The following is a 12,887-nucleotide window of genomic DNA, read 5'->3' as shown; positions in this document are numbered from 1 at the left end:
CACATTTTCAGCAGGATCGATAGATTCCTATAACAAGTGATGAATGTCTGGTTGTTTGAATGATTAAAAAGAGTGAAGCTGCACATTAGGAAGTGGTGTGTTTTAGGGTAACAATCCTTTGACCAACACATTTTCACATTCAGCTCTTGGTTTATGTTCTAACAGTATCAGGAAGCACCAAGAGACGGAAACACTTGATGGACATGTGATGTAATTTAGAGAGATGTTGTTGGCTACTAGCAGGTGTAACCAAAGAACAGACAGATCAGACATTTAGCAAGTCATGAGGAAACAGTGATAAACACAGCATAGAGATCATGACAGACTTACGGCTCTGGTTTCATACAGAACCATCTTCTGGATCCCACTGATCGAGGTAGCCGCCGACTGAGGCATTGTTATCCCTGTTTTCTCCAATCACAATCCAGGAGGAACAACTGAAGAGCTGCAAGGCGAAGGAAACCGAATATAAAACTACACTTGCTTCACTTCATAAAATACAAAAGAGACCATGTGTACACATGTAAACCTCATACTGCCAACCACTGTATGCATCATATTTTCGAGCTGTTTTGTGGCTAAGTAGCGTGTCACTCAGTACTCACCAATTAATCTAGCTAGCTAAGTAGTTGCGTTCGCCACAAATACTCGCCAGATAAGATGACAAACCCGCATACCCTCTGGTAGAACATATAACTCTTTCAAAGGTTTTTAGTTCGTTAATTTTTAATATAAACTCCAATATTTACGGCTAGCACATAAGAGAACATGAGTTGTTTGAGTCAGGTGACTGTCGTGACATAGTTCAGTCAACTGATACGGTGGCCCGCAGAGTCAAAAATACTTAAATGTCTGAAAATGCGATTATTAAATGAAAGTGCTCGTTTTTGCCTTTGTGTTCTTCAACTCGCAGATAGCACCTACTTGTTTATAAATATTTCTAACTGTAAATACACAAACCCCTAAAACGACAAAACGTACTTTGAAGTAACCATAAAGTAGCTAGCACTAGCATTAGCTCCTTACAATGTAGAAAGTCAACCCCCCTTCTCCCAAGTAGTTTGTTAACGGTTACTAGGGTTACCGTTGACTATTAACCTTGGATAGCAAACGTAAAAGGTAATGTAGATGATACAAGTTTAAACAGATAAACAGGAAAAGTGGATATCAGAATGCCACAAAAACATGGTAAGTAGCACGACAGGTAACATGACAGGTTAACGATCGAATATCTAGGTTTAAGGAGAAGCTGACTGTTGTGTATGACTTAATTAACCGTGCATCGATATTTACTACGCTGAAGTTGACCGTTTGGTGGACAACCTGATAGAAGATGAAGCTGAGAGAGAGACACTTCTTGCAAAACCTACTTGCTTTATCATAGTTGGAAGACCGGTAACACACACAACCACAACCACAGCCACAGTTGGTATTTTCTTCTTTTATACAGTGTCACATAAACCAGTGACTTCAATTCTGTGCCTTTCTCTGTGACAGGGTGTTGGCAAATCCTCTTTAGCCAGAAGAATAGCAGAATCCTGGAAGTGCATCTTGATAGATGGTAAGTACAATTGCTTGATACCATTTCTGGTCTTTGTCCCAAAAGAGTTAAGATATCACCAGCTTTTCTAATATTTCAGATACAGATCTGCTCAACACACACATTATAAATAAAACAAATGAAGGCATAGAGGTAAGTATAACTTTCTCAGTCCTAAGACAGAAAGGAAAACTGATCTTTCCAACGTCATGTGTTTTTCATTTACATTTTTGTATGGTCTATAATATGAATCGATTTTCTTCTGACTGTCTTAGCTCTTAAATATCTTATCTGAGGGGAGAAGTGTGCCAGAAAACATGGTGCTCCAGCTGCTTCTCGCCAGGCTTAACTCAGCAGATGTTGAGCACTATGGTAATGGTGGTCACTAAATGCAAATTGCACATTTTTCACAGCAGCATGTCATTCAAAACCCCATTAGTTGAGCTCTATCACCTGATAACAAGTGTTGTGATACAGGTTATGTCCTGAGCTGCCTGCCATTCATGTCAGAAGAGTGTCTGAAGATTCATGAGCAGCTTGAGCTGATCAAAAACCTCAAGCTTACTCCTGATTTCATCATCAACATCAAGGTTATCCACATGTTTTCTACTTTGAGTTGTTCATGCATGAAGCAACAATTTGTACACATTTGAATAAACCTTTCACTTGTTTTCTGAAAATGTTTTGCGTACAGTATATGAGATTTGTATCACACTTCAATATTCCACCAGTGTGCAGACAAAGACCTTGCCCGACGGCTCTCAGGTCTGAAGCAGCACCCGGAGACAGGGCAGCTGTACAACAGGGATCAGTGGATGCGTGAGGATGTGTTTAGCAAGAAGAAAGAGAACAAAGATGAGGAAGGGGAGGATGAGGAGGATGAAAAGCAGGTGTGACTTCAGGGAAAACACTATTATGTTCAAACCTTAAAAAAGAACGTTTTCATAATTTCCTATTACTCAAATATGTGGTTTTTGTTTGCTTGCAGGCAGGGACTGAAGAACTTCAAAAGGATATTATTGACAACATGGTGTGGACACCTGAGAATTTGGACAAAAATGCTTTACATAGAATCAACATGTACAAAGATACGATGCTCAGACCCCTGGAGGTAAGTTAGCCAGGGCTCCCAGTTTTCCCAATGGGTCACATATTAATTCATCCATTTCTAACAGAATGTCACTTATCTTTCTTTGATTATGTGCATTTACTAGATACATTTAAGACAGCTCTGGTGGGGCAAAAAGCATTTATTAATGATGTATACCATTAAAGAAAGCTCACAATTCCATGTCATATCATGTTTTGTTGAAATCAAAACGGTGATGTGTGAGGTATTATCCTAGATATAATTTCTGAAAAAAAGGAAAACCTGATATAAAATTGATTTCTTTGTAAGGACTACATGACAGAACACAACCCTCTCTACCTGTTGGAGCTGGATGGACAAAACCAATCTGAAGAGCTGCACTTGGTAATACCACAAATGATAAATATATCATCTGCAGCTACAATATTACAAACAAGATAAATAGCAAGAAAAAAAATGCATATCCATACGTTCTTTTACTGATTGTGTGTTTTTTAATAGCAGGCAATGTCATTCGGTGCTGTCTTGAATCTGAGTTTGTAAAGTGCCTGTGTTGTGTTTGTCTAAGCATAAATGTCCATGTTGAACTCACCATGTATATTGTTGGCTAAATTGTTTTTGTGTCTAGTCTGTGATGTCGCGTCTTGGATCCATGGCAATCAAGAATGTCTCAATTCCAGTACTCCTCCATCAGGCTGATGATGAAGAAATACCGGAGGAAGTTGACACGGTCCGGCATTGTTGATCATATTCATAATTTAATTTATTTTATACAATCTACATTTGAACTATTAACACACGGGCAATAATGACACATGATTTTCCAGGAGGACCTAATGAGAATGATGTCCTCTACCCGGACAGTGGCCCCTGGCTTCAGATGGAGAAGAAGTCGTTGGGGCCAAACTTGTCCTGTTGCTCTGAGTGAAGGCAAGGTCATTCTTGGCAAGCCTGATTTATGTGTGGGGTAAGGGATCTTTTTTAGGCACTAGCCAGTTGGGAATCTACCCAATATCTACAAGAAAGACTGTCCATTTCAACCAACTCTCATTTAACTCCTGTGCAGCTTCCAGGACAAAATGTACTTCCTCTCATCTCAGGAGGCTTACCAGAAGTTTTTTAAGAACCCCCGACGGTACTTACTTCCTCCGATGCCAAGGCCCCCTTGCAGAGTTTCTATAATTGGTCCTCCCCTGGCAGGGAAAAGCACTCTATGTAAGCTTTTAGCTCAGCACTACAATGCATTGGTGCTTGATATGGAGGCTTTGGTGCAACCGGTTCTGGCTAAGGTTGAGCAAGAGAGGCTTGATAAAATCAAAGAGGAAACAACACAGGTCGCTCTAGAGAAAATCAAGATGAAGATGAAGCAGAATTCAGGCAAGTTGAGTGCCTTGATACTGAGGTTTTTCGCTATCATTATCATCATCATATCTTTTTAACTATTTTACTTACAAATATTATTTCACACATCAGCTCTTGAAAGTATAAATCGTTATTTAAATATTTGTAGTTGTTGAGAATTGTTCTGTCATGTTAATGTTTTAAATATTTTTATTTCATCAGTTGAAACCAATTCTACTGAAGGTAAGATGATCTTTCTCACATGCAGACAAATAAACATGGATAACGTGTGCATTTTAAAATCTTAATAAGAACTGTACACATCACAATTGGTGGTCTGGTAACGCTGTGTTGTGTGTTTTGGATTTCAGTTTGAGAGATTAAGTTTGCAAATGCTTTCTGCTGTTCCCAGTGACAGAGGATCATCCAGAGGTACAAGCCTTGGTTCTCACTGCGCTGGAAGAAGCCAAACATATGAGCACATCTCCCTTGAGTCTGTATGGTGAGGTTCTGGAGAAGCGCATAAATGAGGTATGTCATCTCAAACATAGCAGCTGTAATTACAGCTTTTGGTTTTAAACTATGGCCATGCCATCTTTATATTTCTGTGAATGTTGTTGTCAAATATATTTAAGTTATTTGTAAGAGATATATTTAATAGAAATGTGAACCATTCATATAAATGATGTAACGGTTCAAACCATATCACTAATTATTTATTAAACATCTGAATAAAGTTTGCAGTGGTGTTGTTAATATCTCTGATGTTGCAGACTGAAGAGGCTGGCGCTGGTACGGATGTCAGGACTGGATGGGTGCTTGACAACTTTCCCAAGAACGTGTCCCAAATGAATGCCTTACAGCACGCTGGAATACTGCCAGACCTCCTCTTCTGTCTCAAAGACAGTGATGGCAGTCAGGGTACAAGGCACAGACACAATGCATCACAAACAAGTTTCATTATACTTGAGTCCCTATCAATACCATCAGTGTTTATGTACCATTGTACTTCATTGTTTTACAGTTTTTAAGCGATTGTATGAGGCGAACAAGCAAAGCGTGGATGAAGCATTCGGTACGAGATTGCAGGATGAACAATCTGAGAAGGAGAAACCGGCCTTGTGAGTGCAGGTGCATGTCAAGTTTGATGTTTTATCTGAAATTGACTGTTCATGCAGCTTTTGTTCATCATTTCTCTAAATGTTAGAACCAATAAACAGCCAGAAGAGGAAGAGGCCATGCCTGCAGGGTTGCACTCAGGTTATCCAGATGGCCCTGATGTGAATGACTACAAAATGAAACTCAATCAGTTTTTGTCCGAATGGGACCAAATGCAGTCCGCTTCAACTGTCACCCACTCAGTACTAGAGATAGGTGACAAAAGCCCTGAGGACCTGCTCCAAGAAATTGTGCTTCAAATGGAAAGTAAGTGTTATGAAATTCCTAAATGTTTCAAGTAGATTAACTATAAATATCATTTACTTTAAATTGATTTTGTATTTTGAAGGATTTGTCCCATAATGTGAATTATACGACTAACAGATGCCAAGTTTGGTAAGAAAAACTCCTAATTTAGTCTGGTTTTTGCACAATATTTTCAGAACCCTTTGAGCATGTTTCCTGTGAACTATCAGCAATGGACCTGGAAAAGGAGGCAGAAGATATGGAGGCCTTAGCTGGGCTGGAGAGAGCCGAGGAAGGAAGCAGTGACAATGACGCAGCAGAGGATGAGGATGAAGTCAGTTCACACAGATGTCTTTTTTGACTTTAAAATGGAAGATGCTGAAGCTACAGGCTAGTTTGACTGCTTTGTTGTTGATTGATAATATAAACAAATATTTAACAGTATACTGTATCCTTCCTCTCAATCATAGCAGGCGGACACAACAGTCAAGAGATTATTAGGCGATTCCCTTCATTTTTGCCCAGTGGCCTTGAAGAACTCCAACATCCTGTTGCCATGTACGGATGAAATTGCAGCCAAGTACCGCGATAAGACCTTCTACTTCTCAAACCAAGAAGCCAGGGACTACTTTCTTCAAAACCCTGGTAATTTTGTTGGACAGACGTCGCCACTCAAGGTACAAGCTGACATAAAAAGGAAGAAAAAGTAATTGTAAGAGAATACAAAAAAGGTCCCTAACAAGTTTATTATGTTCTTCTATCTAAGCCTCCTGCCCCGCGGATCTTTTTGCTTGGCACGAGAGGTTCAGGCAAGACCAGTAATGGTGAGTGGCTCGCCCAGCAGCTTGGCCTCTTCCATATTCAGTTCAGGGAGCAGCTCCAAATGCTCATTAAGGCCAAGACAAAGAAGCCTGTACTTTATGCGGATGAGAAAGAGTCTTCAGAAGAATCTCCTGAGGACTTGGAAGCACTCATAGAGGAGGCCAGAGGGGAGCATGAGAAGGAGACAGAGGAGACCTCCATCAACGAGAATGACATTGAGGTCAGCTGCTTTCCCTGTCGCAAGATTTCCAGTAATACTGAGCCTAAATTGTGGTGATTATTGTGTATTTGCTTTTGTGTGTACAGCCGGAAGTGGTCCTTACTGAGGATGAAAAAGCCATCAAAGCCTATCTCTCTGAAAGAGATCCATTACCTTCACAGATCTTGGACGCAGTTATTGCACCGTACTGGAAACAGGAACCATACAAGTAGGTGCACACACACACACACACACACACACACACACACACACACACACACACACACACACACACACACACACACACACACACACTACTTGATTTAGCTGACTGAGTTTAGCATAAAGACTGGAAATAGGGGGGAAACTGCTCGCATGGCTTTTTCTGAAAGCAACAAAATCAATTGTTCGATTACATCATTGTATATTGTTTGTTTAATCTCCGTGGTTGCTGGCGCTAGCTTCCTATTTACTGTTGTATCCTATTTACTGTTGAATGCAATGTACATTAATAGTTACTTTCTACAAAAAGAAGAAAAAGTGTGCTTCCCAAAAAAGAAATAAATAATCTCTTAAATGTGTTGTACACCTGACACAACAAGGTATTTTTGGACCCAAACATTCTCCACTTTGTAGGTCTACAGGTTTTATTTTGGAAGGCTTCCCTTTCGATTCTGATGAGGTGCAGTACATGTCACAGTGCCAGCTTTTCCCTGACCTTGTCGTAATAATGTCAGTGGACGTCACGGATGTTCAAAAACGCCTGTTGCCGACATACCTGGAGAGCTGGTGTGAGCGCCGCAACCACCATGAAGCACAGCTGAATCTACTTCGGGATTTACGTAAAAAGAGCCGGGTAAGCAAGTGATCACTAGATACAATATAATTATTCTGTTAAGTTCAATATGAAGCATAATTCCTCCAGTCTGTCCTGATAATGACCTCCTCTCTGGCACAGGAGGAAAACATTGCCAAAAGAAAGGCTGAACTCACAAAGGCGGCCAAATCAAAAGTAAGAAAACGAATTATAGCCACCATCATCCCCCTATCCATCATGGGTTAACCCCTTTCTTTCTGTCTCTTACTCATCAGTCCAGAAATGATGAGGAGGAAGAAAACGAAGAAGAGGATGAAGATGCAGGCAACATAGAGGATGAGATAGAGGCCACGCTTGAAGAGGAGTTTCCTTTAGAAGAAGATAACGAATACATGGAGAATGAGGAGACTAAGGAGGCAGCGTCTGAGAGGCTGGAGATGGAGATAGCAGAGCGCTATATGACAGATGAAACCGGTCTCGCTACTGTAACGGTACAAAAACACAAAACACAATTGAGGAAATTAACTAGACAAACAAATGCTCATCATTGAGTATTATGACTAACTGTGACTACAACAAGTGAACATTTCAAGTTGGACGAAATGTGACATTATTTGCACGTTATAATACACAGAGTATGATACGTTACCATATTGTACTTTACTTATGCTCACGTGTTTTGCTTTGTGCTTTTCTAACATCAGGAGCTCTTGAGTGAACTAAACATTCCCAAAGTGTCAATTAGTGCATCTCGAAAGCTCCGGATCGTGCGGCAACAAATGCTCCAGAAAATCCAGCCGCTGCTGACCAACAGGGAATCACTCTTCCAAAAATGTCAACCCATCTTATACAGCCTGGCACATAAGCTGTTGCTCTCCTCTTATAAGCTCCACAGTGCCTTTGGCTGCTGGGATCCCATAAAGGTAGGAGTCATTTGAGAATTGCCCCTCCAGGTTAGACTTGCTCCAACTCTGCATGTTTTTAAGTCTCGTTTAAAAACTCATTTCTTTTCCCTTGCATTTAGGCCAGGTACGACACTTGTGCTGTTCAATTTGTTTTTTTATCTTACTAGTGTTTTGTATTGTTTTTACGTCATGTAGGAGAGTTATTCGGTCTGTGGCTTCTGATCTGGTTTCATTGTCTCGTGTGTTTACATTTGTTTCATGTCTGTCTGTTTTTATGTGTTATGCTATTTTTTTATACAGTTGTTGATGTACAGCACTTTGTTCAACTCTGTTGTTTTTAAATGTGCTATAGAAATAAAGTGGATTGGATTGGACCACTACTCTATGTCCTTCTAGCCATTTCTTTTTAAATACTGGCCCACCTTTTCTCTTTAGTGCTGATATGTTAACCTGCAGAACTGTGTGACATTTCCTATGTATAATTATAACATATTGTTTTTGACACACTTATCCCACTTCTACAGCAATACAAAGAGAAAGATTTGATCCAGCCTCTGCAGTGGCCCCTCAACACTACATATCCCCTAATCTTCCATCAGTATATCTACTTCTTTGCATCTAAGGGGAATCGCAACATGTTTATGCTGAACCCCTTGAAATACTTAAGGGAGTCTAAAACCAATCCGTCCCTTCCTGTTAAAATTGCAGTTGTTGGACCACCGAAATCTGGGAAAACCACAGGTAAGGCTCAAGACAGCTGGAAAATCGAGTTGGGTTTATCTTATATACTTAACCGCTTATCTTTTTCTTCTTACTTTGCTTTAATTCTCCAGTGGCAAAGATGTTTGCTCAAAAATATGGCTTGGCCTGCCTGTCTATTGGTGGTGTTATGCGTATGGTGCTTCACAAGCATGAGCACACTGATTTGGCTGTCCAGATGAAAAAGTATCTCTCCCAGGGACTAACTGTGCCTGATGAACTGGCCATTCAGTGTCTGGAGGTGGCGCTCATGAGCTCCGTCTGCAGCACTCTTGGGTAAATCAAGGCCGGGGCTGGGGGAAGTACATTCATAAACTCAAGGTCCTAACGTTTACCTTAACATAACAACACAAAGACTATCTATTCTTACTTTGATCGCTTCTTTGTTATTACCTTTTTATGGTGTTTGTGAATACAATGTTTATTTGCATCTCAGGTATGTGTTTGATGGCTTCCCGAAGACACTCAAGCAGACAGAGCTGATGGGGTCTCGGAGCATCATCCCTATGATAGTCGTTGAGCTGGGGATGGACACAGTGGAGGTGCTGAAGAGAGGCCTACTGGACAAAATGAAGCCCAACAAGTGAGAGAACACACATCAATTGTAATTATAAATACACACCAGAAACCACAAGTATGACAGCTGTTTTTAAATCACCATCCTTGAAAATTAAAGTAAAAATGCATTCTGTCACACTTCTTTTGTGCAACTGCAGGCCTCACCTGATGCACGACAGCTCAGAGATCCTTCACATTAATAACTCCTGTTACAAGCAGGAGATGGAGCATGTAAGGCAACACTTCCAACAACAATATCAGAACTGGATACTGCTCGATGGCCTGAAGAGCAAATGGTGGATCTGGCACAGCATTTTAAAGGAGGTCAGCTTCAGCATGAAATATATCCACAGCTACCTGGAGAGAACATGCAGTGGTCAGTACTAAAGGCTTACAGACATCAGTTCATCAAGGTTGTTTACACCTAAAGTAATAGCATGTGTCACAAAACATTTTATTATTTGTTTGCAGGGAATGCAGCCTGCATCAACAGACTGTGCATCACGCCCAGGGAGCTGCAGCATCGGCTTGGAGAGTTTGATCAGTACTGCCCTGTCTGCCTGGCTCTATGTCATCACCTGGTGGACCGCTCAGACATCGCAGCCTTAACTCACGCAGCTGAGTACAGGGGAAAGTATTACAAGATGTGTGGCGAAGACCATTTGGAGGTGAGTGTAGTGGAGTCTGCACAATTAAGTATGGAAAAGGTTTCAGGACCAATTCATCTGACATTTCATTTATTTCCAATTGTGTGTATAATAGAAGGTTTAAGATGCAAATAAATGAGATCATTTTAAGATTTTCCAATGGTCTTTCTCCACCAGCAATTCCTTACAACTCCAGATCAGTTTGTGACTCCACAATGCCTACACCCTCTCCCACAATCCCACCTGCTGCCACGAAAGCTCACTGAGAGCCAGGTGAAGAACAGGTTCCCACAGCAGGTTGAGATGAAGGGCTTCTGCTCGGTAACTTATGTGGATGGAAAGCAAAGGTACTCACCCATATAATGTTTGAATCTAAATCTTTCAAGTACATGATAAGCTCCTTTTGATCATGTCTTGAGAATGCATTTCTAAGACCCAAAACTATATATGTCAGCCCAAAGGGATTCCTGTGTTTGTAGAGAAATGAACAGGCATGTAGCTGATTTGAATCGCACTAGAAACAAGTAATACTTGCATTACTTGCATTTTGAAAGCACAATATGTAAATAATAATGACAAGAAATATTTAAAAACAAACATTCATAAAACTGCAGCCTCGGAGAAAAACTGAATGTAAAACTAAATCCCAACAAACATAACAAATATGTCAAGAGGTTCTTTTTTTGTAACAGCCTTTAACTCTTTACCGTACTGCTCTATTAATGTATTTGTCCTCAGGTATGAAGCTCTTGTTCGAGGAAAGATGGAATTTGCTGTTGAATACAGAGAACAAATCTACATTTTTGAGACAAAGCGGAAACAGGACAAGTTTCTGAGGTGCCGATCTATCTCTTTGTATATTTCACAATTATTCTTTTGATGTTTTCTTTTCCCACTGTTCATTAAGTTGTGCATATATAACAAAAAGACACTGTGGTATTATTTAGCCATTGCAAATAGTCTATTGAGTGAAAATTGGTGTGGATATTTTACCTTTTTTAAGGACTCCTGAAACATACTGGAACCAGAAGCTGCCCAGTAAAGTTCCTCCTCTTTGTGAACCTGTACCCCTCACCTCCCTTCCAACGTTGGGCTACCTGGAACAGGTCAGACAAACACTTTAGCATATCATTTGTTAAATATATGTTTTTTAAGTCTGGTTGACATTTATTTGCCCTGCTTTGAGTTGAGTCTGTATTTTTATAGGGTGTGGCAGTATCAGTAATCAAGGCCATGACAGCTGTTGGGTGTCTAAAACCAAAGTATCCCTTCCTCAGTATGCAAAGGTCATCACTCCTCTATGTGGCCTTATATCTGAAAGGTAGGCAAGACACAAAGGAATTGCTTGAACTTAAAAAGGATAATGGTTTTTCTGATTTGTAATATTTTATTTATCCATGTACTATTGCTCAAAAACCTGCATAGAAATGTATCCAACTAATGAATATGTCATATTTGTACAGCTTTTAATCACAAGAGCACAGATTACAGCCGCCAGAAGTACAAAAAGAAGCTGGCCATGTATGAAGAAAACTGTTCGCTCATTCCCTACCTGACCTCAACGATGAGAGGGAACTACCAGCCTCCCAGTGAACGTCCCCTTGACTTTGAGTTCAAATTGAATAGGTTCCTTGCCTTGGGACACTTGCCGGGTGCCAACAGTGTGCTGTAGCTGTCCCTGCTTTCAAAGCTTGACTATTGCCTGCTATTACATATAGTGGTAGAATTGTGTGACAAAAAGTTCATTTGAAAACCAACTGCTATAAAAGTTTATTTTATTTCTTCATGTTATAAACTATTATTCTCTGTGTCATGGCTGAAAAATATGTTGGGCCTGGCTCATAAACCTTGCTTGTATGTAGCTGGTATACTCTGTCTAGTAGACCTTGTGCATTACTTTTTTGCCTCACATTTTACAAAACCAAAAAATGAAATTAACAAAAGGATGTAAGTGTTATGAGATCAAGATTAGGTATGGATTTTACAACAATATATAATATGTGAATACAATGTAAGAGACTCTTAATTAACTGTTAAGATACTTAAATAAATAATTAAATACAAATATGTAAACGTAGGGTCTTACGTTTGTTATTTTATTGAATTAATTCTCTTTTATGTTGACAGATCGTGTTTTCAGACAGTTTGTAGATTCGTAAAGGTGTATCTGAATTATCCACACCAGACCTGTTTCTGATCCACAAATAAAAAGTATTATTATTAGACCATGTGATCTCGTTTTTCAACGCGAGACTTTACCGGATATAGAAGGCGCGAATTCGACAGGACTCTTCTCCAAACTGTTTCGGTCTGAGTTTTGTGTGCGGCTGCAGCAGCAGCAGCAGCAAACTAGGTAATTATTCACCGTTACCAGCCGTTCTAATTCACTATAACAACCACAACATTCCCAGCTGCTGTCTGGCTTAATAGTTGTTATGTTAACAAGTAACCTGAGTTAGCCAGCTAAGCTAGCTTTGTAACGTTGCTAATTTGCTGTAACTAAACAACGGTACTAACGTGCTGTCATTGTTGTCGTTTAACCTGTTAAATCCATAGACTGTATATATAAAGGTTAAACCACATCAATTATTACTGAAGGTTTGCGAAATGCATTCTTCTACACAAGCTAACTACAGCGTTTTAGTAGCAAAAGAGTAGCTGTTCAAATTCAAGCATTAGCTCGACTATGCTAGTAAAGTATATTGTTTGCTTGCTTTCAGTTTCAGTTTCTCCCCGAATGTAAACTAGCTGTCCAAGATGCCCAAGAGGAAAAGCGGCTCAGCAATTGAGGAGCCTCCAAAGCGG

General features: G+C 40.0%; 2 protein-coding genes across 2 annotated transcripts in view; one reads left to right on the top strand and one right to left on the bottom strand.

Annotated features, from left to right (window-relative positions):
* The window catches only part of fig4a (FIG4 phosphoinositide 5-phosphatase a), a gene marked incomplete at its 3' end in the record, with an annotated part of 30,167 nt that extends 29,375 nt beyond the window's left edge, over nucleotides 1–792 (bottom strand). Inside the window, exons 1-2 of the mRNA XM_010772905.1 lie at nucleotides 606–792; nucleotides 331–445 (exon numbers count right to left, since the gene is read on the bottom strand). Coding sequence (XP_010771207.1) covers nucleotides 331–396 — 66 coding nt within the window. The remainder of the gene's footprint in view (nucleotides 1–330; nucleotides 446–605) is intronic.
* A 322-nt stretch (nucleotides 793–1,114) lies between these two features.
* Nucleotides 1,115–12,256, top strand: ak9 (adenylate kinase 9). Its single transcript, XM_010772906.1, is given in 35 exon segments — nucleotides 1,115–1,188; nucleotides 1,304–1,395; nucleotides 1,498–1,561; nucleotides 1,641–1,693; nucleotides 1,816–1,912; nucleotides 2,018–2,130; nucleotides 2,272–2,430; nucleotides 2,529–2,651; nucleotides 2,940–3,014; nucleotides 3,259–3,360; nucleotides 3,458–3,597; nucleotides 3,697–4,007; nucleotides 4,194–4,214; nucleotides 4,384–4,502; nucleotides 4,745–4,892; nucleotides 4,996–5,092; nucleotides 5,179–5,396; nucleotides 5,573–5,709; nucleotides 5,846–6,052; nucleotides 6,142–6,417; nucleotides 6,504–6,625; nucleotides 7,033–7,252; nucleotides 7,355–7,408; nucleotides 7,489–7,704; nucleotides 7,918–8,136; nucleotides 8,643–8,859; nucleotides 8,952–9,153; nucleotides 9,314–9,481; nucleotides 9,594–9,811; nucleotides 9,907–10,103; nucleotides 10,260–10,429; nucleotides 10,821–10,919; nucleotides 11,086–11,188; nucleotides 11,289–11,403; nucleotides 11,546–12,256. Coding segments are annotated over 35 exon segments (5,097 nt in total). The 5' UTR covers nucleotides 1,115–1,172; the 3' UTR covers nucleotides 11,755–12,256.
* The last annotated feature ends 631 nt before the right edge of the window (nucleotides 12,257–12,887 follow it).

The sequence above is a fragment of the Notothenia coriiceps genome, unplaced genomic scaffold (genome assembly GCF_000735185.1).
Source record: "Notothenia coriiceps isolate Sejong01 unplaced genomic scaffold, NC01 NC01_scaffold00011767, whole genome shotgun sequence".
Taxonomy (NCBI): Eukaryota; Metazoa; Chordata; class Actinopteri; order Perciformes; family Nototheniidae; genus Notothenia; species Notothenia coriiceps.
Note: the sequence above shows the minus strand (reverse complement) of the source record. Positions and strands in the feature narration are given on the sequence as shown.